The sequence below is a fragment of the Amborella trichopoda genome, chromosome 2 (genome assembly GCF_054954075.1).
Source record: "Amborella trichopoda isolate Santa Cruz 75 chromosome 2, AtrichopodaSantaCruz75HAP2 v2.0, whole genome shotgun sequence".
NCBI classification, from domain to species: domain Eukaryota; kingdom Viridiplantae; phylum Streptophyta; class Magnoliopsida; order Amborellales; family Amborellaceae; genus Amborella; species Amborella trichopoda.
Genome location: NC_142337.1, coordinates 12,533,924 through 12,559,547, shown reverse-complemented (window position 1 = coordinate 12,559,547; position 25,624 = coordinate 12,533,924). Strand labels below are relative to the sequence as shown.

Below are 25,624 nucleotides of genomic sequence, written 5' to 3'. Positions count from 1 at the left end.
AATAGTCAACCGATATTCCAACAAGAAACATCTCAATATTCACGTATTTTTTACGCATCATTTATAATGACTTTTCAGTGATTTTTTTAATTTTTTTTTAAGGCCAAATCCAGCCAACCCGGATCACCAATTAGGGCTTTCAAGCATTGGTTTACATATATATATATATATATATAGAGAGAGAGAGAGAAAAAACGTTCAGAAATTATTGTAGCATTCACGTTACTTTCCAAAATCAGCATCATTTTCGGGGTTCCATACCCACAAACATGCATTCACTGGGGACAAATACGATCGTAGGCCTTGATTTCGGAAAGGCTTGGCACATCAGTAACTCATGGTCCAAAGAAAGTACTCAACATTTCCAAAAAATAAATGATGATCAAGAATAAAGAAGAATAGATTACAATGACATAAATTACAATCCAACTGAGCAGTTTCACATCTCTTAGAAAATCTTCATCACACCTTGTGGTACTTGTACTTCTGGCGAAGGTTAAATCGATTGATGCTGTCATCAAAGCCTTTGAAAACTAAAGATCTCACCCCTTCCACGCCTTGCTTTAGAGCAGCATTTATCTACCCCAAGTACATAAAATCTCAGTAACCATCAACAGCAACACCAACGCTCAAATACTAAGAGAAGAATCTCACTTCAAAGGAAAACTCAAGATTCCCTACCCCCTCTCTCTCTATCTTTACAAGTGTTCAAAAATTTATTGACTACAATTATAAATTACTTTACGAGCACCATAACATAACCTTTTATATATATATATATATATATATATATATATATATATGGGTTTGTCTAGAGTTAACAACCCCTCAAAATACAAAGGTCCAAGTTAGAAGGAGTTGTGATGGATGTATTTATCAAAACAATCATCATTTTTTTATTAAAAAATTATTTAAATAAGTAACTTTACCGTTAAGCAAGAGCAAATTTAAAATTTTCACAAAAGTATAATGGCATTTTGGAAATTAGTGTCCTCGAACTTTATTTGTAGAGTGCTCTTGTCTTTTGGTTAAAATTTTAATTTTACCCCTTATGGAGATGACAAAAATAATATTTACAAACTTTCCCCACAAAAGTAACTTTTTTAAAAAAATAGACAACAAAATTAATAAATCCACCCTTTCACAACTCTCTCTATCTTGAACTTTTGTAATTTGAAGGGTTGTGAAGTTTAGAATATCCATATATATATATATATATGAGAAATAATCTTATAAGACCCTCTCCCACCCATGAGTGTAGGACCCCAAAAGATCACCATTAAATTTGACACGGATATATAGATAACTTTTTTAGAGATCCATGCTAACTTTAATGGTGATCCATTGGGGTCCTACACACATGAGTGGAAGGTCTTATAGGATCATTACTCATATATATATATATATAGAGAGAAAGAGAGAGAGGGTGCAGTTTGTATAGAGCCCAAAGCTCTAAACAATCAAAATAAAGCGCACCTTCAAATAGTGTCGAGAAATGTAGTTTCATACTGGAAATCTTTGCGATGGCCTTAAAGTATATTTTCATCTTCAATTACAAAATTTAAAGCTTAAAAAATAGTGTAGATCAAGCAGATCTATGAAAACTTGATACTCTTGAAAATTAACGGTCCAAAAATGCGTTCCAAGATGCATTATTTCTAAAACTTGAAATCCATATTTTTCTCATGCCTTTGCACACCTTGATGCTGAGATGATAAATTTGAGGATATTTGGGCATTAAAACAACCTCTTCTAATAAAAATTTTGAGGTGGGCTAGCCTCGGCTCTATAAAAACTTTTTCCATATATATATATATATATATATATATATATCATAAATATTAAATTTTGAGAGGCCCTACAAAAATTACGCCATGAAATTCATAAAGACTAGTCCCAAGTTTTATCAACTTCCACATTGTAGGTTGCTCAACATAAACAACTTCAGGCAACCATTTGTCAGTTTTAATCGAAAAGAGAGATTACAATAATTATGGTGATTATCTTAGGAAGACATACAAATATGTAATCAGTAGAGCTTTGTCTATAAAAGTTCAATTTTCAGGGACAAAAGTATCACTTACAAAAATGGCAAGCTAAGAAAACATAAAAGCAAAAACTATAGCGGCACGATATTCATTTCTATACATAAGGGAGATTCAGTGGCAGTTGCTATACTGCGAGGGGGTATATAAGGTGTGCCTCAAGTCAGTTTTGCCTCTACGCAATCAGTCGAGAGAAAATGGCATTTCTAAAGAGGACGCCTTAAAAATTAAAACTAGGTGCAGAGGGCTGCTTAAACAAAGATTGTCAAGATAAGGGGCATTTCAGTCATTTATCCACCCACCAGGTGGAGAGATGAAGCCTTGTTCCTCCCCATCATTTTATATATCTAGAGAGAGCATGTTTTTTTTTTAATGTGTTAACATTTGTATTAAAGTAGTAAAAGGTTACAAGAGGGAAGTAAAATTATAGAGGCAGCCCACAGACAGGTGCCCTGTACAAAAAAGAAGTGTCAAAAAAATGCTATATGGTGCTCAAAAAGGTGTTAAGGGACTTCCCGGCATTGTGCTCAGGTTAACAGCGGACTGGGAGGCCCCTTCCTTGGCAAGGGTGTCAACCTCAAAATTGGCTCTCTCTCCAGGTGTGACTCCACGAAATTTGAGTCGACCTGCTAGGTTGTAAAATCTCATCAAAAACACCATCAAGTCTCTAGGTCCATGGTGTCCTACCTGAGGCCCAACCCAACACACTCTTGGAATCACCTTCCACAATAGTATGGCCCCAAGATGGATCAAAATTCCTAAGGCCTTCCCAGAGTGCCTAGGCTTCCGAGGTGGTGGAGTCAGAAAACCCGATGAGAAGGGAAAAGAAAAGGAGAGCAGGATGACTCCGTCTTTGTCTCGAAATAACCCCCAATGGCTGCAGGCTCTGGGTTTCCCAAGGAGCAGTCATCAAAGTTAAGCTTAATCTAACTGGCTTAATCTAACCGGTGTTTGGGGGTCTCCACAGGGAAGCCCGAGAGATTCAAAGCAATCTCGGGTTCAACAAAGTGCACCAATTTAGGTGGAAGTCAGACAGGGATAAGTGGCTAAAGTGTTTGTTGTGAATGGCCCAAAAGACGATGAGGCATTTGGCCTTCTCAATCATTGCTACCGGGTTGGACCTTTGGCTGCAGAATATTTCATTGTTTCTTTCATGCCAAATGATACAAAGAAGGTTGCAGCCACAGAGGCTGTCTCCAAAAAATGATACCCCCTTTGACCTAGGGAGGGGAGAAGTGAGACGAATGATACCCGCTTTGACCTAGGGAAGGGAGTGAGAACAAAAAAGATGTGCAACTGTGGGTGGGGTCACCCACTGCTAATGAAAAAGTTGAAGGCAGCCCAAAGGGTGGAGGCCAAGTTTGCAATGGAGAAAGAGATGGGCATTGGTCTCCTCTTCCTCCAAGCACATAATGCAGCAGTTAGGAATCTGCATTCCCCTCATCTGAAGGAGGACAACTGTGAAAGCTCTCTCAGAAGCTAGGATCCAGTTGAGGACCTGCACTTTTGGAGGGACGAAGGGGAGCCAAGCTCTAGCCGTAGTGGACGAACCTGCACTGGGGATCTGAGGCTAGGTGAGGGAGAGGTAAAAAGGACGCAACCGAAAAGAGTCCCGAAGAGGTAAGAGTCCAAACGACTTCGTCGGGGCCCCAAAGAGGGAGAAGGGGAGAGTGAGAGCATGTTAACAAGGATATTAGTATCTGAAGGGCTAATTCAGATCTTCCAAAAGCAAACGTGTCTTCTGAATCTTAAATCATTGATTTCAAGGAATAAAAATTCAGAACTGTCCATATAAAACCACTCCACATTAGGCATACATAAATTTGAGCTTATGTACCTGTTCACGCTCCTCTGCACTGAACTTCTGCAACAAATAAGCTCTCATGTCCATGGTGCCTGGATGATTCCCAATGCCTGAGAAAGCCATGGAAAACAACATCTCCGCTATTCAACAATAAACCCATAAAATTGCTTCTTAGAAGAGTGTGGTTGGTATAAGGCGTCAACCTTAAACAATCAAAATAAGGCGCACCTTTGACTGGCTAAAATACACAGTACCAGCAACAGAACTTCAAAAATGGTGTGTAGATCGAGATGATCTAGAAACACTTATCTAGATAATGTGTTATATATATATATATATATATATAGAAGATACTACAAAACGCCTATAGGCGAAAATGAACAGTGATTTCGCCTACCCTCATCACCGTCCAAAGTTCATCGCATGATGTGTGTAGATCGAGATGATCTAGAAACACTTATCCAGATAATGTGTTACAAGATATATATATATATATATATATATATATATATATAAGATACTACAAAACATCTATAGGCAAAAATGAACAGTGATTTCGCCTACCGTCATCACCGTCCAAAGTTCATCGCATGGTCACATTGTCCGGTAGTGTTTCATTTTTCATTTTTTTTTCTACAAATCGGAATGATTTTAAATTTGGAGCGTGCGTTCATAAAAAATAAACGAATCTATGAAAAATATCAAAAAAATATTTTAAATGAAATAAATTGACCAAAATACCCCCAAAAAGTTTCATGGGTGTTTTGGTCAATTTTTTTTTGCGAATTATTTTTTTATATTTTTATTAGATGTGCCTCACTAAGATGTACACACGCTCCAAATTTTAGATCATTCTGATTTGTAGAAGAAAAAAATGAAAAATGAAACACTAATGGACAATCGTGACCGTGCGATGAACTTTCGACGGTGATGAGGGTAGGCGAAATCACTGTTCATATTCGCCTATAAGCGTTGGGAAGACTTTTTCATATAATATATATATATATATATATATATATACACACACACACATACATGCACACACACACACATATCAAGGTCGAGATGATCAATTGTATGGTTTTTTGACATCAGAACAACCTTCCTGTTGGATTTTTCAGGTGCACCTTACTTCTATATTATAAGGTTGACACCTTATATAAATAGTAACTAACCCAGAAAATTGAATGGGAAAATAGAAAAAATAATTAATAGCTCAATCTATGATGTATGAAATTTATGCTTAACCTATGCTCAACCGAGGAAATTCACGGGAATTATCAAGCTGATCCATAACACTCTTCATCCTGAAAGAAGAAAACAATTAGTTGAAGCAAAAGAAAGAATGATCACAAAGAAGTATGCAAAAAGAATCGAATTCAATAACTGAGAGAGAGAGAGAGAGAGAAAAAAGACACAATGACAAGAGTGTTGATTACAACAATTACTAATGTTGGATCTAGATGGTCCGCCCATTGTGGGTGGGTGGACCTCCATGGAATTGCATCATTTGTTATGGGTGGAGAAAAGATAATCTTTTGGGATAGATGGTTGGCTGAAAACTTATCAATCTAGAGAAAAGTAACTCCATGTGGTTAATTGGGTTAAATTCCAACTAGATTTGGATAACCACATGGGGAGGGAATCAAGGGAGTGGGGTCCTCTATGCAACGGGGTTGCAAAGAGAGAGAGTTGCACATACCTCCAAAAGCCTTTTTTATTTTTCTCCCTCTAAAGGGTGCCCATAGACCCACATCCCCTCGATCCTCTCACTTTCAAGAACCCTAGTTAAAACATCCCTCTTTCAGCGAAACCAAAAACATGCGGGCATCCATCAAGGCTTGGGATTTGCACTATGGACAACCTTTGGAGTTCTAGTAATCAAAAGATGGAAACTTAGAGCGGCAGTGTCGAACTCTCGACATGCAAAAGTTAGCAATTAGCACGGAAAGGGAAATTGTATCCTTCAAAGTGTATATAACCCCATCCAAAAATGGAGATTGGATATTGTGCATGCATATTTTGTTGTTGTTTCCACTGTGTTGGGGCACGCATGGTGTCTAACACTGGTATCAAATCATCTTGATAGAGGTTTCTGCCTCTTAGGTCTGATTGTTGTGTTTTGCTCATCGCATGGTTTGTACCTTTTCCTCCTCAATTAGCTCCTCATGTAATCCTATATGAAAACAGACAGCGCCACGAGTTACATGAAGCAGGCGTAAGGGCAGCATGGGGCACAACCGCATGTGTTGGGTGCGTGTGAAAACCTCTTGGCACGCTAGGCACTCGCTAGACACAAAAAAGTGACTTGAGGGAGTGCGAAATAACTGTTGGCACACTGGGCACTTGCTAGACCCTCATTGGTCTTACACTAAGCGCCATGTAGTACATTTGAGCATCGTTGGATCCTCGTTATGCACAAACTGAGTGTCGTCCATGAACTCTAGATTGTGTGGTCCCTCGTGGTGATCCCGCTGTGGTCCTACGGTCCACTAGAGTGAGGTGGACTGGTGCTAGGTGCATGTACTTGCATTCTAGACTGCAAGGTCCCTTATGGTGAACCTGTTGTGGTCTAGTGGACCCACAAGTGCACAGGATCTGTGTTGGTCTAGCACTCGAGAACAAATCCCATATGCGTGGGTCAAGTACATATGCGAGTGCCTGATGCGCAACCACATCATAACATGTGCAACAGCAGCTACACCCCCACTTGTGTGGCCTCATGTGTGAGGCCGAAGCCACAAAATCTAACCTTTTAGTACGGCCTCACATAGGGTGTAGCCAACATGTACGACCTCGAGGCGGCATGAATGCAACCACACCGGAAAACCTAGGCTGCATTGGTATGGCTTCAACCGACAGCCGTACATATGGGTTGGCATGGTCACTGTTAATTACCATGGCCTCACAGCTATTGAGTGCGGCTCAGAAGGTACATTTTTAGACCCATTTTTCAAATGGGTATAACTTTGCATCCGGGTTGTCAGAATCAGACATATGATATATGTTTTTATGGTAGCTAAGAAGTAGATCGCAACCAGCAAGGTCCCACTTGCTGGCCCCAATGTCAGCCACAAATGCTTTGGAAGCGCATTCACGACACCCTTTATATGACGTATGGACCTGCCATGATCAGCCAATCTGATTTTGGGAGCCGCTCTAGGTAGTGACCGTCATTAAATTGCACCTAATAGTGGGATTTGTATCAGGGATGCAAATACACACTTGATGATGAGGGTTAGGGAGTCGAGCCTCTAAAATCTTACTTGACAATGATTACTAGCAATGACCAATAAGGTTGTGCAAGATTTTTAATTCGAGACCATTTGATTATGTTTATCCTTAAAGACAGAAGAGAGTACAAGATTAGCTAATATTTTATGTGATTGGATAATCATGTATAAACAAACTAAATCATCCAATGTAACGATGTTAAAGAATGTAATCGTGACATTCGAGGGGAGAATTTTGACGGGAAGAATTATGACATGTGGCATTCTAAAATTGGTACATGTGGGATAAGCAGGGTGTACTCGAACACCTAACCATTAGCATGATTCTCACTGAGGAAGGGAACACAACCCAGGGGCATTGTGAATGGAATGTTATCAAGAATGGTTCAAAACAGATTATTGCGCACACTTCACTATGTTGAGCAGCACGCGAAAGGATTGATTGGGCACTTTGGAGATTTATTCAACATCCTGGGAGGTGGCATGGGTTGGAGCTCCAAATTGCTAGCACCTTAACCACCAGGTTGTGCGCACTCACACTGGCATTTGAGATGTCTAAAATGCCATCAAATGTCTCCATGACGAAGCAATTGAGAAAAACGTCACAAATTATGTGACATACATGCAGCACACAACATGCAAAGTGATGCACAACAGATTTTGGTTATGCTCAGATCACTTCCTCAGTCCTGGGAGAAAATGGAGATAATTATGATGCATGGTGAAGATTTTAAGACATTGTCTCATCCATCTGATCATCTAGAGTTGGAGGTGAGTGCCGCTCTGCTAGTGATAGAGAGCTCACCATGTTTACCAAGTCAGGCAAACCCAAGGGCACGGCTAAGGTCAACAAACCTCTCAAGAAAGAGGAAATGAAGAGTGCTAAGGACAAGAATGTCAAGCAAAGGGAGAGCAAGTGCAATACTCCAATAGACAAGTCCATAGTTACCCAAATCTCTCACCGAAGGTCGCGATTCTGATTCAGAACCCCAATTCGGTGATTCTGACTAGGAATCTTCATGGAACCCGTTTCTGTGAAGTCTAGAATTTTGATTCCTTATTTTAGGAACCTCGAGTCCAACACTAATAGAAACTCGTTGCCAATACTTCATGATTCACGATTCCACAATTGGTGAAACTCGATTCAGCACTTTTTGAAATAGCTTTCCATATTTACCGGCATCAAAGATCAACATAAACAACACAGACTTCTTAATTGTTAATCAGTTCTTTCCTTTGATACTTACAGAGATAGCAGTAGTGAGTACTACAAAAACTTAAATGAATTGATTGTCAGGTACAAAACAAAAAGCTTGTAAAATGCAGTGTGTCCACAAGAAGAGGCCAATAGGTTCTTACCCATTATGATACCCATGCCCTCCTTTAGCTTGAAGCCTCAAAACACCATTTGGTAAACTCATCTCATCATAAATCTGGAGGACATTCCAAAAAGAGTATCATCAAATGTAAGAAGAAATAAATATGAAATTAACCATGAACATGGATAACATACTAGTAAGATATGTCGCAGAGGTACTTGATAGTAGACAGCAAGAGGTCCTACCTATAACAATCAAATTATATGACGAGGTGATAAAGTGTTAGTTGCAATCCAAAAATGCCAATTTGTAAATCACAGTGATCTCATCAATAATAAAGATTAACTAATAAATATATGATTAGCATCACATCTCAAAGTAGAGATTCGGATTCCAACTTAATGATAATAATAACTAAAAAGACAAAAACATGTACAACCCAATTGCGTAAGCATCAGAAGCAAGAAAAGATGCCTTTGCATTTAGTGTGTGCCCAAGAAAATTGAAATGAGATTGAACCATTTATGTTGGGCTACTTCCAGTGTAAAAAACAATACTCTAGAAGAAATTATGGGGCCTAGATGGTAAGATGTTGGCTATAGTTGTTAGATAGGCCCGTGATTCCAAATCTTTTCAAGAATCAGAATTACGGAATCACAGGTATCAAAAGATACCTACAGTTGGAATCGTCGTCTATACAATACAAATCACATGTTGCCTGATTCCCACTATATTGGAATCATGATCCAATAAAATAGGAATCGTGTGTCCTATCTTGTTGGAATTGAAATCCCATCAACTTGGAATAGAGTTTCTTGGCTTTTTGGAATAGCACATCAGTCAACTCCGATCAATGTCATCCAGAAGCGCAATCCAATAAAATAGGAATCATGACTTCTTTATTGTTGGCACCGCTGTCCCATCAATTTGGAATCGAGGTTCCTACCTTTTTAGGAATCATGCACCAATCCGCTCGTGATTGTTTGGATTGGGTGGCCATTTAAAGGCCTTACGAGAGCATATAATGAAATTTTAAAATAGTGGAATGACAACTCCAATGGGAGTATGGTCCAGAGGGACCGAAATTGACAATATTGATACCAAAACTCAAACTAGGCTTGAAGAGCTAGGCTGAGTTGAGTTCTAAGACCCTATGAGACTTGGGCATATAGCACAACTGAGATGAGTTTGCAGGGTTAGCCTTTGATGTCGGGGAGATGCCCAAGGTAGTTGGCCAAGGGACTTAGTGACCCTTGTGTATGATTGGTACCTCATCATGACCATCACATGGCATGTATATATGATAGTTGTATTCGGAAGAATACACCATTGAAGGTGTTACAAGTAGATGTGCGAGAGATAACCCCCATGCACCAATTGGGATGAGGGTGCAAAATTTTGTGTGACCTAGGCTTGTCCCTAGGAGTCCATAGACTACGATTATGTTCTCATCACCTATTGGTTGGCTTTAGTAGTCCAATCATGAACTCCTGTGATAGATTGTGGGTCATGAGAACTACTAGGATAGTTTGAAAATGTAAGTTTGGGACATAATTACCGATAGAGATGGAGTGCCTCAGTATTTTTGCATTTTCCTTAACGAAGTTACATCCGATTCCCATCAAATTAATTTAAAATAATAAAATTTTGTTTTAAATGATTTTTAGAATATTAAAAAAATAAAAGTCTCTGAATATTTTATTTTATCAAAATTAATTTTAAATTAGCTAAAACTGAATTTTCAGGTATTTAAATATAGATAAAAAATACTTAGGTATTTCTAAAAATCAATTTATTTCTTGAAAGTTATTTTATATTGTGGGGGCCCAAAATTCATTAGGGCCCACCACATTAGACCCATTTTGGATGGGAGTGTGGGGCCCACTATGTCTCCATAAGTGGGATGCCCCATATTTTCTTCCTCTTTATTTTATGTGGCTTGTGGAATAACCCATACAATTGATTTGGAAATGAAATGGAAAGTTTTATGAAAGAGATTAATTGATTTTAAAAGGGGAATGTATAGAAATTGATTGAAATTAAAAGGTAATATATGGAATATTTTCTCTACACAAAATATTTGATGGAATTAAGTTAAGAAAGCTGAAGAATAAGGTTCTAACACCTTCCATTAGATTATGATGGCTGATCTATGCATTGTAGGGCTAAGATCTCTCACCCCACAGGCTACCTATGATCAACGGTGTAGATCGAATCTTCATAAGGATGGCTACACCATAACCCTAGCCTCACCTTTATAAATACATCTCATTGGAGGGTCACTTAGGCACATCATATCTTAGAGTTCTCTCTCTCTCTCCCTCATAGGTGGTATGTCATCCCCTTCTCTCTACTCCTCTGTCTCTCTCTCTCTCTCTCTCATACTCTCAAAGTTAAAAAGGATAGAGAGACACGCCCCTAGGTAATCAAACAAAGAAAGGGGGCATGCCCCACATAGTTGGAGAAGTAAGAGAGAACCCATCTTCCAAGTACCTACTCTGAAGTTCTAAGTAGAGGGTTTAGTCAAGCTTCCCATTATTGTGGATTCTTAAAAGTCCAAGATCCCATGCGACATTGGTGAAGGAGACATGGTGTGGGGTGTACAAAGTCTATTAGAGGTAATCTTTTGGCACACTATCTTGTTTTATGCTTTCTTGCGTTTCTTGTTCCCAATTTCAATTGATGTAATTTTTGTTATGTAATAAAAAAGTTTTTGAAAGCTGGCAGCAAGTGAGAATCCAAAATTTTGTTTTCACTCATTTATTTGAGTTTTGATTAATTCTTGGACATACGTAAGTGTTCTAGCCGGTATCATGAAAGAAAAATTTTAAACTATATAGATCATGCTCGTTCACATCGTCCACTTTCATTGGTATCAGAGCAAGGGCATCTTGTTTCCACTATTTTAATTTTCTTTGTTATTGATGAACCTTTGGGACAAGAACACATAACATAAATAAGTTTTATTGCAAAAATGTTAAAGATCAAGAGATTCGATGGAACAAATTATGCCTCATGAAAGAGAAAAATTGACTGTGTGCTCTATAAGGAAGGTTTGTGTGATATCCTCACCGAGGCTCCACCATCTCAACCTAGAGGGAATGCACCCAATAGCCATATGGTTTTGAGGTAGAAACACTAATTCCTTGACATGATTTTGGGTTATGAATTTGTATTTTTTATTTATGGCTTCTACCTAATGGTTCTTTTCCGAATAGGTAATAGCTTCTTGGTATGCGGTAGGTTCATGATCAGGCTCATCCCCAACTCTTTCATAGCATTCTCCTAGGTAGGTAAAGAACTTGGGTCGTCTTCTAATACGTTACTTCTCCTGAGGGGTTGTGGTTCGGGTTCTCGAGATAACCTTGTCATTGGCCATCTCATAGAGATTGGCCTGCTTGTGACCAGTTTTTGCTTCAAGGAACTTGTCCTCAAAGAAGTGGGCGTCCTTACTTTCTATTACTGCCCCATTCTCAAGGCTGTAGAATTGATACCCCATACCTTGGTCTAGATTGCCAATGAAGATGCACTTAACAGTCTTGGGGTCAAGTTTAGTCCTATTTTGCTATGGGATAAGGATATGGGAAGAACAACCTCACACTCTTAAATGCTCAAGGGACGGAGGACGACTAATGAATATTTCATGAGGAGTAAGAGGGGCAGTCTTAGTGGGTGCACGGTTGAGAATACATCCCACTGCTATACTGCCTCTCCCCAAAAGTCAAGGGAAAGCTTTGCATGCCCTATCATACTTCTCACCATTTCTACCAAGGTCCTATTCTGTCTCTCAACTACTATGTTTTGTTCCGGTGTATAAGGCATGGTTTATTGATGAATAATTTCATGCTCTACACAGAAGTCTCTAAAGGGATGTGAGGAGTATTCTCCACCCCCATCGGTTCTTCAGACTTTTATCTTTTGGTTGGCTTGTTTCTCTACATCGGTTTTGTACTCTTTAAATAAATCTAGGGCTTCAGATTTTGAGTGTAATAGGTAAATATGCCATATCATGAGTGGCCATTAAGGAATGTGATAAACTATCTTTTGTGGCTCTCTTGGTTGCCACATTCATGGGTCCGCATATATCGCTATTGATGAATTTCTAAAACATTAGAAGCTCTTTGTGCCGAGGTGGAAGTTTTCCTTATCATTTTTCCTTGTAAGCATGATTCACACACTTTGGATAAATCCCATTTGTAATTTTCCAAAAGCCCATCTTTTCTTAACCTTTCTATTCTTTTGTAACTTATGTGCCCTAATGGCACGTGCCATAAATAAGCATCATTCTTATGAGAGGGAGACGAGACATAAGCAACTTCTTCTTTCATTTCAAAAATAAAAAGGCCGTCTTTGAGAAGACCGGCCATAACAGTTTCACCAAAGTTCTTGATTGTCACCTTATGAATACTCGGCCTTAGCCAACTTAGAGACCGAAACCAAACACTTCCTCATATCAGGAGCATAAAGTGTTTGCTTTAGGACCATAGTCTTTCCATTCTTCATTTCTAGCACATAATTCCCAATACACAGAACTTCGATCTTTTGGTTTCCTCCCATGAAGATGTGTTTGCTCACCCAGCCCCATAGGTTTAAAGTTTCGTTATCCATTGTTGGTGTTTGACACATGGGCAGTAGCCCCCGAGTCAAAACACCAAGATGTTTCCATGGGGTTGGCTAGCATACTCCTAAAAAAAAACACAAGCATATTCCCTATTTCTGGCATTGTTTTTATTGAACCCACAATTCTTTCTTGCACACAAAACATTGCCTCTTCTCTTTTTTACCCTTATTATTTTCTTGCTCTCTCTCTCCCCTTTTTATTTCTTCATTTGTGCTCTTATTATTGAATTTCCCTCTCCCTTTGTTTGGTTTGAAGTAGGGTTTAGAGTTTACCATGTGCACCACATCTTTTGGTGCGGCTGCATTATGTGCATTCTTTCTCTCCTCCTCGGCCTTTAGCAAAGTCACTAGCTCCTCTAGCCTAGGAGCAGTCTCTCTAGCAGCAAGAGAAGCCACAAATACGTCCCAAGAGACGAGGAGAGTATTTAAAAGGTGTAGCACTTGCATGGGTTCATTGGGCCGCATGTGGATTGCCTCCAACTCACGAACCAAGGCTCTAAAAGCATGCACGTTATCGGCTATCTTTCCTCTTTCGGGCAACTTCAAGTCATTGTACTTCTTCATTGCAAGAGTCTTTTTCACAAGTGATGGATCAGCAAATTCTTTCTCGAGCCGTTCATGTATCCCTTTTGTGTTCTGGATGCTCTCGCACTCCCATGTGTACGAGTCGTGCATAGCCACGAGTACGATATGCCTAGCAAGCATATTTTTGCATTCCCATTTGGCATATGCATCCCTCGTACCTTGAGATGCATTTTCTCTTGGTGGAGCCTTGATGAGGATATTATGCAAACCTTCCTCATAGAGCACATAGCCGATTTTGAGCTTCTATGAAGCACATAGTTGTTCCATTGAATCTCTCCATCTTTGAAATTTCAGCAATGAAACTAGTTATAGTATGCTTTCTTGTCCCAAAGATATAAAAATAACAAAGAAAATAAAATAGTAGCAACAAAAACTCCTTGCTCTGATACCAATGAAAGAGGACGAAGTGAACTAGCATGGTCTATATAGTTTAAAATTTTCTTGTGCTACCAACTAGAACACTTACATAGGTCCAAATATTACAATTAAAACTCAAATAAAGTAAAATGAATACACAAAATAGATTCTCACTTGCTACCACTTTCACAACTATTCATTACATAATCAAATTACATCAAATGAGATTTAGGAACCAGAAAAAAGAAGCAGGTAAAGGTGCCAAAAGACTACCTCTAATGGACTTTGCACACCCCACATCAGGTCTCCTCCTCTGATTACGAACGGGATCTAAGTCTTTCTTGAATCTCAACAAATGGGAAGTACTGCCAAAACCATTACTCAATTTCAGAGAGCATGGACAAAAAAACTAGTATTTTCTTCTACTCAATCTATGTGGGGCACGCCCCCCTTTCTATGTTCTAAATCCTAGGGGCGTGCCACCCCTTTTTTCCTTCTTCGTTCTATGAGAGAGAGAGAAGAGTTGAGGGTGGCCTGCCACCTTGAGAGGAGAGCGAGAGAGAGAGGGAAAGCTCAAGTCTAGAGTGTAATTTGAAGACCCCCTATGAGATGTTTATATAGAAGTGAAGCTAGGGGTAGGGTTTAGCATCCTTATGAGATTTCATCTAGACTATTCATCAAAAGCGAACAGAGGGGTGAGAAATATTAGCCATACAATCTATAGATCAACCATCATGATCTAATAGAAGGTGCTAGAACCTTATCCTTAAGCTTCCTTAACCTAATTCCATCAAATATTATGTGTAGAGAAAAGATATCAAGTCTTTCCTTTGATCTTCAATCAATCTCTACTCATGTCCTTTTTCAAATCAACTAGCCCTTTTTCACAAAACCTTCTTTTTTTTCTTACAATTCAATTTCCTTGACTTATGGCACAATCCACAAAATTAGAAGGTGAGAAAAGTGAGGCGTCCCACCCATTGTGGTATAGCGAGCCCACACCCCTATCAAGTTGGGCCAAATATGGTGGCCCTTATGTATTATGGACCCCCATAACAATTAAGTTATTTTGAAACTTATAAAATGATTTTTAAAAAAATATTAGTATTTTTATTTTCTCTCTGAAAAGTTAAATACCTGAAAATACAGTTTAAGCTTATTTAAAAATTAATTTTGATGAAATAAAATATCTAGAGACTTCTAAAACTTTATTTTCATATTCTAAAAATCATTTAAAATTTATTATCTCTAAATTAATTTGATGGGAATCGGATCCAACTTCGTTAAAAAAATGCAAAAATATTAAGGTACTCCATCGTTTCTAATGACTATGTCCCACTCACTTTCTCAAATTGACCCAGTAGTTCTCATGACCCACAATCCATCACAAGGGTTCATAATTGGACTACCAAATCCAGCCAATAGGTGATGAGAACACAATCCTAGTCTATGGACTATAAGTTCCCTCAATGGACAAGCTTTGATCACACAGACTTGTGCACACTCATTGCAATTGGTGCATGGGAGCTATCTCTTAGCACATGTACATGTAACACCCTCAATGGTGTACACTTTCTAATACGGTTATCATATGTACATGCCGTGTGATGAGGATATTCGCTCTTGTCCCTTTAGGCCCATCAATCACACGCAGAGCTCACAAAGTCCCTTGGCCAACTACCCTGGGCATCGGTCTGGCCTCATCAAGGGTTAACCTATCCTTCTTGGTTGCGCTATATGCCTAGGAATCATCGGGTTTTAGAACTCAACTTGGTCTAGCTCGTCAAGCTTAGTTTGAGTCATGACATCAACATTGCCAATTTCAGCCACTCTGGACCATACTCCGGCTAGAGTTCATTATTCCACTATCATGAAATTCATTATATGCCCTCATAAGGCCATTAAATGGCCACAAAACCCAACAATTAGGGTCCACCACATTAGGCCCATTGTGTATGGAGGTGTGGGGCCCACTATGTCTACATAATTGAGATGCCCCACATTTTATTCCTTTCTATTTTATGTGGCTTGTGCAATAAGCCATGTAATTGATTTGGAAACGAAATGGGAAGTTTTATGAAAGAAGTTAATTGATTTCAAAAGGAGAATGTGTAGAGATTGATTAAATTAAAAGGAAGTACATAGAATATTTCCTTTACACGATCTTTGATGGGATTAGGTTAAGAAAGCTGAGAAGTAATGTTCTATCACCTTCCATTAGATCATGATGGCTGATCTATGGATTGTAGGGTTAAGATCTCTCACCCCACAATTCACCTATGATCAACGGTCTAGATCGAATCTCCATAAGGGTGGCTACACCCTAAAACCCTAACCCTAACCTCACCTCTATAAATACATGTCAATGGGGGGTCACTTGGACACATCAAATCCTATAACTCTTTCTCTCTCCTTATAGGTGGTACGTCACCCCCCTCTCTCTACTCCTCTCTCTCTCTTATACTCTCAAAATTAGAAAGGATAGAGAGGAACGCCCCAAGGTAATCAAACAAAGAAGGGGGGCCACGCCCCGTGTAGTTGGAGAAGTAAGAGAGGCCTCATCTTCCAAGTGCATGCCCTTACGTTCTAAGTAGCGAGTTTAGCCAAGCTTCTCATTATTGTGAGATTCTTAAAAGACCAAGATCTTGTGCGCCATTGGTGGAGGAGACCCGGTGTGTGATGTACAAAGTCTATTAGAGGTAATCTTTTGGCACACTATCTTGTTTTATACTTCCTTGTATTTCTTATTCCCAATTTTAATTGATGTAATTTTGGTTATGTAATAAAGAAGTTTCTGAAAGGTGTCATTCATTTATTTGACTTTTGCTAGTAATTCATAAACATTTGTAAATGTTTTAGCCCATATCGCGAAAGAAAAATTTTAAACTATACAGACCGTGTTAACTCACATCGTCCACTGTCGGAAGTTTTATGCAAGAAAAGAATTAAAGTTTTATATTATTTATAACCTTGAATTCTGGACTCCATATATTGAGTACGATTATCCAGGGCCCTCATATTATTCGGATCAATGTCTTTGATTCCGTGTTATTAGAACTTCAACTCCATGTCGATTGAAACATAGTTAAGTGCATCTATGAACCCTAGGGTTTGACATTGTGGATCTGGCTTCCAAAAAAACATTGATTTCATTGTCCCTAAAAATTGGGATCAAGGTCTCATATACATTGAATCCTAGTCTTGTCCACTTATGAATTGCAAATTTTGTGAGATTGTATCTAGATTCCCACTTCCAGGAATTGGGATTCAAAAAAATATTTGCAACGCAATTTTAGAAATTTGGAATCGTGATTCTTTTCTTTTGACAATTGTCATTCATCTTGGGAAACACGGAATCGCAATTCCGAACCAAACAACGACCTCAGTACACGATTTGGTAACTATAATTTTGGCACAACAGTTCATGGTGACATAATGCACGGACATCCTGAGCTGCGCTTAGATGCATGTGCTACAATAACAGTCTATGGTAGAAAAAATGCACGCTCAACCAAATTGAGCCTTTCACTTTGCTTTGTTTCATTTTGTTTTACACACTGAAGCATGTGGTTGAGAGCATCATTTTGAATGCCTTCTTAAAATACAAGACATTCAAAATGCTGAACGTTTGTGTGTGGTAAAACGAGAAAAGACTGGTTTTCATCCCATTGGCAAGGGTTACATTTTATTTCATATGTCCACCACTAACACCACATGATAAAAATGCATATTGGTTTCCAAACCGGCCTATGGTCCTTACCAAAAGAAACATTATGGGAGCATATATCATCTTGAAGTTTCCTAAAATCAGGGGCAGTCATGTAACTTTATAAAGCATATATCATCTTGAAGTTTCCTAAATCAGTGGCAGTCATGTAACTTTATAAAACGGGTTTTGTTTTCTATTTCTTTTTTTGCAAAGAACAGGTGTACATAGTTTCCATCTATGAGCTAATGCTGTAAAATGCATCACAAATGATGCGCACCAATAGGACTTCCACAGCAATAACAAGTCATATGCAACCAAAACATAAAGAAAACCAATATTTCAATCAGTAAAAGGCGGAAAACCCATGTTTCCAAAGCAAGGAAAAGGTACATACTGATTCTCCACTGAAATTCATATAGGTTTGAGGCTTTGCCAACAACACAGGTACCTCTCCGATTGAACCTGCACCAATTGGCATGATATCGAAGTAACAACTAAAACATTAATCAAATAAATAGCAAATGGGTAATATAGGGGAAAATAAATGTTGGTAGTGTTAATAATATCTCAAACTCTTAAGAGTACGACGGTTAATGTTCACCTATAAGAATCCCTGACAGTATCTAAACTTTAGAATGCCTATGCAAAGAGAACATCAGGATCATAGAATAAAATTTGCTACAAAATACAAGCATTTATCATGCTGATATTGTTATGAACAAAACTCTTAAGGAGTACCTATTCCTATTAAAGCCTTTGACTGTATTGTATTCAAGGAAATGCCTTCTTGTTGAGCAATACAATCAATCATTTCAAAGCCAACCTGGTTTGAAAGATCATTGCAAATGCATCAATGGAGGATCAAACAACCCGGTGTGTAAAATGGGTTAAAATAAAATAAAAAAACAAAAGGGAACCATAGTTCATTAAACCATCATAAAGCAGTTCAAAATGTGTAGTCAAAGGAAGTACATACATTGTGCCTGGTCCCATGATACTTGTTCCCTGGGTTTCCTAACCCAACAAATAACCACGGAGTATATTCCAATTTAACTTCTTCAGCATGAGTTAAGGAAACAGATATACGTGTATTGGATCTCAGGCGCCTCTGAGTAAATTTATGATAAGAAATGCACGCCCCTGGAATAGAAATGGCATGTGCCATCATGTACAGAACCTGCAACATAAAGGTTCATTTATAAATAGAATTCACACAGTGGGCAAATTGTGTTACAATTTCATATCGGAAGTTAATCTTTTACTGTTCATTCTAGGCAAATGAAGCAAGATGCAACCACAAAACATTCAAAGCATGCCCTGTCAATATCACATTTGGTCAACTACAATATTCTTTTCAAGCCCCGGGCAAATGACTACTACCATTATGTCTTCTTTCTTAGTCAGGCTTGTGTTAGATCTAAGGTTGTAACAAGTAAATGATCAGTAATAATAAAAAGGGAAGCTAACTTGTATTACATTCTCAAAAACATTTGGTTAACAGCATTACATTCTTAAAATCATTTAGCTTTTCTTTTCTCTTCTTTTCTTTTTTTTCCTTTTTTTTTGATAGATAGCATTTTTTTTATTGCTATGAAAATAAGAAACATACAAGAGTGTCAAGAAATTGAGGATAAGAATACAACAATCCCACAAAAATGTCAAAAAACGGCAATAATACAAAAACCTCAATTTGCAAGTATATGGCTTATCAATGAAACGGCTTGCTGGGCTGTATTTTCTAAAAAATGTGGTCTGAGGTTTCCTGATTTGAGGGTCGGATGGCTTCAAAGTGTCCTCGTTTGCTCCTTCTCTGCTAGGGTATCTGCCTAGCTGTTAGCTTCGCACCAAATGTATCACTCAAATATTTGGAAGGCAAGGAAAAAATCTCCAAAAACACCTGACCAAACCTCAATGCCATGTAGCCTCCTCGCTGGCACATGCAACAATGTTGGCAGAAACTCCAACTATCAGAGAATCGCCACATTTGTGATTGAAGCTTTATAAACTAGCCAACAAGGCAAAGTTTCTGCATGGGTCGCATCTCAAACTCCAAGTGTTCGGAAAAGCAGTACCTGGCCAAGTTGACTTAGAAATAAGCCACCTGCTCCTGCTGATCCCGAGATACACGGAAGCTACCATCAAAATTTAGCTTCACAACATCCCCTTCCGGTGAGTCCCAAATACTTGATGTCCTTTTAATTGTTGTATAACTCAGAGCTGGAAAGTCCTCAGAATTCTTAGCAGGCACATGCATGTCCACAAATTGTCTATATATTTATGGTGATACTTAACTGTTAACATTGTTTATATGGATTAAAAATGTTAACAGTGTCTATGGCCAGTCCATAATAGAGTTAACAATGTATATGCGTTGGGTTAGTGGTACTTGCTACTTTCACCCCATTCTTTCGGTCTTCTATTCTGAATGGATGATTTTTGAATTGGTGGATTTCAAGAATGTTTTATGTGTTCTCTTTCATGTATGGATTCGGAACCTGCACCTTCTACGAAAGAGACTGAGAATAGTAAAAAAAAAAAAACTATTTCTGGACTCCAAATCAAGATGACTTTTTTCTTGATCTCATGATCATAGATGTCAAGACAAGACAAAAAGTGGGAGAGTCTTTCAACCCAATAGCTTGGAGAAATAAAGAAAGGGAAATGAAGGCAAAGAATGAGATGAACTTGATAAGGGTAGGCTACGGAATAGGTCGAGGACTCTAACGACCGACTTTTACAATGTAAGACAACTGTGTTGCGCTACTGGCTTTGGGTGGAATGATGCTTAGCAAATAGTGATGGCTTAAGAGGATGTCTAGAACAACTACTGTGTGGTGAGTCTCACACTTTTCCCCAATAGGTGTTCCATGGGTCTGTATTTCTATCATCTCTTTTACTGTTTATACCTGTAAATGTGTAAAATCACAAGTGGGCAAGAAAACTAAGAAAAGGCCCTATATGGAGATATGACAATATGAAGATTTGTTTTGAAGAATCGGCTGCAGATGGGTCATGCAATCGCTCTGCTCAAGATACTCCGGCTGAGGAACTCACAATTGGGAGATGTGAACCCCCATGAAGTGACAGGTGGATTGGCAGGTGCTATCAACACCTTGACTTTCTCTCTCTATAAATTATCTTCTCAATCGACAGGTGCTATTAACAGTAACTGATGTTGATTGCTAGTTAATATCAGCAACAACATTATGTGATGGAACAGTCATATATGGATCACTATGCTTTCCCATTTGCTTTTACCATTTCTATTTCAATCATTTTGTTAGGAAGAATACATATAAAATTTAGTTATCAACATTTTTAGAATTTCACAACTTAAGGCATATATTGTACAACCTGACCAGTCCTCCCTCAAAGAGCACCACTATCTCCCCTTAACCATACTAAACGTTCAGCCGCACCCAATCTTTTTTTTGAGAACTGTTAATATTGTATTTCTATAGAAGTTTAGAAAAGGTATGACTGAAAGCACACCCTCCCTGGGTGGCTAACAGTAAAAATACATTAGTCTTCCATTATCAGTATAGGCTTCTAAGAAGCGCCCATGTTACAAGATTTACAATGAGATTTACAAACAATCTGAGCTGTGCCTTGCTCGATGTGAGAGGTGTTATTCTGTATGGCTGAGGTCCTGAACAAAAAAGAAGTTGGACCTAGTCTAGGAGTCAGTACGGCCGAGGTCCTGAACAAAAAAGGAGTTGGACCTAGCCTGGGAGTCCGAATGCAAACTAGCCCCTTCCTTCGCTAGTAGATCTGCTAGATTGTTAGACATCCTCCAGGTATGCTGCCATATGACGTTGGTAACCCTGCATAAATGGGAAATTTCATCAAAGATTGAGGACAATGGCCATGGAGGGGGGGACAAGCCTCTTGCCCAAGATATGGTGTTAGAAGAGTCTCCTTCCACTATCAGTGTAGAACCCCAGGAGGAATTAAAATTCTCAATCCCAATAATAGAGCCATGCATATTGGGAGTCAAAAGTCCCTAGATGCGCCGAAAGAGTAAAGAGGACATTGCCCTAGCTGTCTCTGAAAACACCCCTTGCGCCTGAGGGACCAGGGTTGCCTAAGGAGCAGCCATCAAAGTTCAGCTAGATGCTGCCCTCTGGTGGGGTCACCAACTGCTAATTCTTGGGGCCTTAGGAGGTCTATGTTTAAGTATGTTTTGCCATTGAGGGAAGAAAGTGTTCCTAGGGATGCCTGAAAAGGATTTGTGTTTGAGAAGCCCAGAAGGTGGTTAATGAGACTATCTTGTGGAAGAGGGCTGGCTGTTGTAGCTGAGCACCATTGAAAATCCTATTGTTCCTTTCCAGCCAGAGAGACCATATTGTAGCAACCACCGTGGCCTTCCATAATATTTCCCAGCCAAGGGCCACTGAGAAGCGAAGTTGTGGGTGATGAGTGCTTTGACCATGGGTGGGGGAACCCATTGGATGTCGAAGAGCTGGAGTACAAGTGACCAGAGTTTACTGGAAAAGTCACAAAGAATGAACTGGTGGGGGTTAGATTCCTCCTCACAGAGACATAGGGCACATCTGTTTGGTAAGGAGAGACCTCTTCTTTGTAATTGGTAGACTGTGAGGGCTCTATGAGAGCAGGCAATCCAACTAAAGAACTGGATCTTTGGTGGGGCAATGGTGGACCACACTTTTGACAAGATAGAAGTGGGGTTGAGGGGGAAGGTTAGGGGTTGAATGAGGGCTTTGTAGAAAGAGGCTACTGAAATAGGCCAGAAAGGGATAGGCTCCATACCAAAGAATCACTGCCGAAGGAGAGGAGGAAGTGGGAGGATAGGGTACCCAGTAGTTGTAGAAACTGAGTGCACTCGTCCTCTGAGAGGTGTCTACGAAATGAAGGACTCCAGGTTCTTCTGCCACCCAAAAGAGGCAATTCCTCAGCGATAGAGGAGTTACAGTCAGTGGAGAGGGAGAAGAGAGTAGGGAAGGCCTTGCACAATGGTGAAGTACCACGCCAGAGGTCCGTCAAGAATTGAACTCTGGTGCCAACTCTAGCGTGGAATCTAATGTTCTTTCTTAACTGTGGTAGGGAAGAAGCTAAAGACAGCCACACTCCAGACGCCCTCTATTTTTGAATGCTCTCTGGTACCCAAATATCATCCCGAATCTTGTATTTTTTGCGCAATATTTGAGCCCAGAGAGCATTCGGTTGCGTGGCCAGGCGCCCCCACCAGCCCCACCCGATCTTGCAATGCACAAAGATAGAAATTCACACAATCCTGGGCTAAATAGCACATCAAATCAATGAAATATAATGGAAAAGAAATTTTAATTTTCTATTTACTAACAACAACATAGGGAACCATAGACCAATAGGCTCTAAATAGATTCACTCTTGCTTATAAGTTTTATCAATCTATGGCTTTCCTTTAAAGAACAAGGTAAGAAATCAGCTACCAAAATTAAAATCACAATAAAGAGAAAATAACCATAGTTATATATACATATTCTCACATTTCCTTTGGTTGCTTGCCTGGGATTGAAGCAAAGAACTAAAAATGTTAGCTTTGAAGATGATACGTCTAAACTAATAGTACTAACAACAACAATAAATGTGGTATAAATAATTGAAGAAGGAAAACCGTGAGACAATGAGTTGTTAGTGACGATATTAAAAAAATAAATCACAGCTTTGAAGATCATCATCATCATCCAAAGCTTTGAAGATCAGGATTCTAAATTAATAATACTAACAATGATTTTTCTCACTACATTACCCTAGAGACTACCCATAAAACTGCTCAAATTTTCTCTCCTTACATTACCCGAATCTCATCTAATCTCCCATTCCAACCCCACAACTCTTCCTCTCTCTAGATTCTCAAAAAGAAATACCAAATCAACCCTCTACTATTCCTCTTTAGATACTTCCCAAAAACCAGTGTTGAAATAACAGCACCTCTACTTATGGATTATCTTATCGACTGCCGGCTTCTACCATCAACAAACCTTAGATCTAACACTTAAAGAGTTGAAACCTACAAGAGCATACCTTTTATCAAACTTCTTCTTACTTCTTTCCTGTTGTTCTTCTTTGCTTCTTGTGATGGTTGTGCAGTTAGGGAGAGATAGGGAAAAGGTGAAACGGGTTACAAAGAGAGGGTGTGGAGAGAAGGCAAAATGGAAAGGGATTCAGTGATCACGGAAGAGAGAGGGATAGAAGAGTTGGTTCATGCGGTAAAATTTGAGTGAGAGAGAGATGCAAAAAGGGAGCTCCACACCCTGTCTCCTTTGTTCCATTGCCCAACAAATAGCTTTGAAAATTTTCTGCAAATCAAGTCTGACTTGATTTTCTGAAGATAGCATTTTGGAGCATTATTTGGTGGTGTGAAAGATCCAAATCCAGACAATCAAACGAGGCAAAGGGATAAATTGGAAGGATCCAAATCAAGACAATCAAACCGTGCAAGGGATAAATTGGAAGTGGAAATGTTTCAAATGAGCCCAAATTATGATGTGGGCTGGATATCAGATGGACCCAAAGGCTGTGTCCCCCACTCATTTCTTGGATCGTTCTCCAACCCATTTCTTCTCCAATCAACCATGACGTTTCTCCTCCAACTCCCCGACCACAATCAAAGCAAATAAGGTTCACTGTGATGTCAAAGCACTTTCCACATGGAATCCGACTGACAAGTTATAACAATCATTACCAACTCACTTGGTAGTCAAGGCAACATATGCTGCCATGTTCAAAGGTTGAATGGTAATAACACCTTATTGGAGCTCATATAAAATGGGCATGAACCATTACTTGCTCGACCCAACCTCAAAATACTGAATTACAACCAATGTAACAGCACTATCATCAGATTTAGATAACAGGGTGGGGGAAAATGAACAAAGTGCAATAATAAGAAAGAACTAAAATATAATTAATCACACATTAATATCTGACCCAAGAAAAGCAAATCCAATTTCTTTCTAGAAAGAAGGAAAAATATCATGAAATAAGTTCCTCACTGATTTCGAAGCTGAAATAAGCAGATGGGATACAAAGCTCTTTTACAAGAGGTTACTCATAAACCAATACAATGAAACGCATCGTGACTTCATGATAACTCTATGCTATTGAACTTGAAAAAATAACATCAAACTACGCATGCTCAACGATGTAAAAAGAATGAAAAAAAAAAATAGACTGACAGAATTCTATTGTGTAATAATGTAACAAAAAGAGAAGTACAGACGGAAACATTTGAAAAAGGGGACAAAAAAAAGAACCGAGAAATATAAACCGATTCAATACTGAATAACCCAATAAGCCAACAGTGCATATGCATGGAAACGATTGGCTTAAACGCACCTTACTATCAATCTAGAGAAATGGGTTCTCTGCTCTTTTAATCATTTGCAGAATCAATGTTTATGCGTGCCCTAAATCGGTCCAGAAACCCGAATACCCAGTAATTTGGATTGGTTTTTGTAGTTGACTGTAGAGCTTGAGGCGTTGCTCTTAAAAAGATTGATAATTGGAGGTATGTCGCAGATATTTCTGTACCGCTCCAAAACGGGACATAATTTTTGTGCTCTGCGGAGAGTGAAGTTTTCAGTTTTTCACCACCGCAAACAGATGAAGCTTTGAGCGAGCACATCGAGCTCCTGCAGGAGTACACTATGCATCTTTTTATTCGTCACTGTCAGCCATTTGTTGGATCGGACGGTGGATACCTCCACAAAGGGAAAATGCATAAGAGAGGCAGTCGGTTGCCTTCCGTCATGAAACCGGGTTACATTATTAGGAAAAGTTCATGTGAGGTTCTAACCTTGAAATGTAGAATCAAATATGCACCTCAAAAATCTACAAAAATCTACTGGAAAAGGTTGTTTTAATATTAAAAACCCATCTAATTGATCATCCCGCTATCTAGATGTATGAATATGAAAAAAGAAAGAGTTTAAGTCCCAGAAGTAGTG

At 39.0% G+C, this 25,624-nt stretch overlaps 1 protein-coding gene across 3 annotated transcripts; it reads right to left on the bottom strand.

Moving 5' to 3' along the window:
* Positions 1 to 197: 197 nt before the first annotated feature.
* Positions 198 to 25,165, bottom strand: LOC18448050 (chloroplastic group IIB intron splicing facilitator CRS2, chloroplastic). Of its 3 annotated transcripts, XM_006858127.4 has the most exons (9): positions 25,014 to 25,165; positions 18,649 to 18,849; positions 18,411 to 18,495; positions 18,067 to 18,134; positions 8,596 to 8,646; positions 8,442 to 8,515; positions 5,098 to 5,156; positions 3,883 to 3,959; positions 198 to 579 (listed from the first exon to the last, which is right to left on the bottom strand). In XM_006858127.4, the coding sequence occupies exons 2-9, from the start codon at positions 18,838 to 18,840 to the stop codon at positions 463 to 465; spliced, it is 723 nt and encodes a 240-aa protein (XP_006858189.1). In that variant the 5' UTR covers positions 18,841 to 18,849; positions 25,014 to 25,165; the 3' UTR covers positions 198 to 462. The 3 variants fall into 3 exon arrangements, with proteins under 3 accessions (XP_006858189.1, XP_011628462.1, XP_088714161.1); XM_011630160.3 differs by lacking the exon at positions 8,596 to 8,646; XM_088858035.1 differs by lacking the exon at positions 18,411 to 18,495.
* Positions 25,166 to 25,624: the final 459 nt, after the last annotated feature.